The sequence below is a fragment of the Suricata suricatta genome, chromosome 14 (genome assembly GCF_006229205.1).
Source record: "Suricata suricatta isolate VVHF042 chromosome 14, meerkat_22Aug2017_6uvM2_HiC, whole genome shotgun sequence".
Taxonomy (NCBI): domain Eukaryota; kingdom Metazoa; phylum Chordata; class Mammalia; order Carnivora; family Herpestidae; genus Suricata; species Suricata suricatta.
The window spans coordinates 46,309,673-46,310,976 of record NC_043713.1 but is presented as its reverse complement, the minus strand read 5'-3'; the positions used below and the strand labels follow the sequence as shown (position 1 = coordinate 46,310,976).

The following is a 1,304-nucleotide window of genomic DNA, read 5'->3' as shown; positions in this document are numbered from 1 at the left end:
TCAGGAGGCAGCTGAGGCCGAGAGCAGTTTGTAACTTGAGAGTAACCTGAATTCCAGCCCTCTAGGTAGTCTTCGGCAGAATCTTCTGGTAATCTACATTATTTCTGTGCTCTAGGATCGCTTCATATCTCTAAATATAGAAGATGGCAATCTCCTGGTGCGGTACAAACTGAATTCAGAGCCACCAAAAGAAAAAGGAGTTACCCACACTGTCAACAATGGAAAAGACCATTCGGTACATCCTTTGAGTGTGTTCATGTAAATTGTTAAATGTCCTCAGTCCTTTAGAATTAAGTCAGTGCCAGGACATTTTTCCTGGTAATAGTACCAGACTAACTTAACAAGTTAAAGGATGAGGGACACATCTTCCAATCTGAATATTTGGGCATGAAATACATGTATTTATATATTTATACATAAGTAATATGTATATATATTTATAAGTATACATGTATATATATACACCCACATGTATATATTCATATATAAAACATAAATAATTTCAAATACAAACATTTCTATTAAAATGTTTTAATATTATATTTTTATCCAAAAGTGCTGTGGTTCAGAGTTTTCCTACCATGTATATAATGAATCTGAAGGAAATAAAAACATAGTAGCCCTGAACCACGGTGAATAGGATTGCTTTAACTTATCATTGCTTGCTGACTCCTTTCTCATTTATTTTAGATACAGATCAAAATCGGGAAAGCCCAAAAACTCATGTGGATAAATGTGAATTCTCAAAAAATTAGAATTGAAGGTGAAATATTTGATTTCGGCACATATTATCTGGGAGGAATTCCAATTTCAATCAGGGAAAGGTAAGACGACGTAAAACAAAACAAAAACAAAGAAGCAGATCACTTCTTTGAGTGAGTCTACCTTTTCAAATTCCAGCAGCAAAGACAAAAGTTTAACTTCTTAGTATTAACAGTGTTAGCCAGCAGAGTCAGGCTGGCTGCAAACACTGGATAATGGGACTGGCCACTGAAAGGAGAGTGAGGGAAGCGTGGGTCCCCCCCCAACATGCACACTGAGTGTCATTCTTAGGAAGAGAGAAACCATAGGGAATATAGTTAGTGTTGATGGTGCTGCCGATATGAATGGAGGCTGGGGCCCTTAAAGGTAGCAGAGGAGAGCGCAGGCAGTTTCACTGCCTGGCACACAGCACTGGGTGCTGAAGGCTGGGGCTGCTGCCTTCCGGACGTATCTCTAGAATGCAAGGCATGTGTGTATTTCTTGGCCTTCTGTGTAACCAATTTTTGAATAGGTGCATCACTACTTCTTGGATAATGAAGACA

At 38.7% G+C, this 1,304-nt stretch overlaps 1 protein-coding gene across 1 annotated transcript in view; it reads left to right on the top strand.

The window, feature by feature from the left end:
• Positions 1-1,304, top strand: part of LOC115277423 (laminin subunit alpha-3-like) — a 225,862-nt gene that overhangs the window by 195,993 nt on the left and 28,565 nt on the right. The window contains 2 exon segments of the mRNA XM_029921574.1: positions 116-235; positions 691-824. Of these exon segments, the coding sequence (XP_029777434.1) occupies positions 116-235; positions 691-824 (254 nt within the window).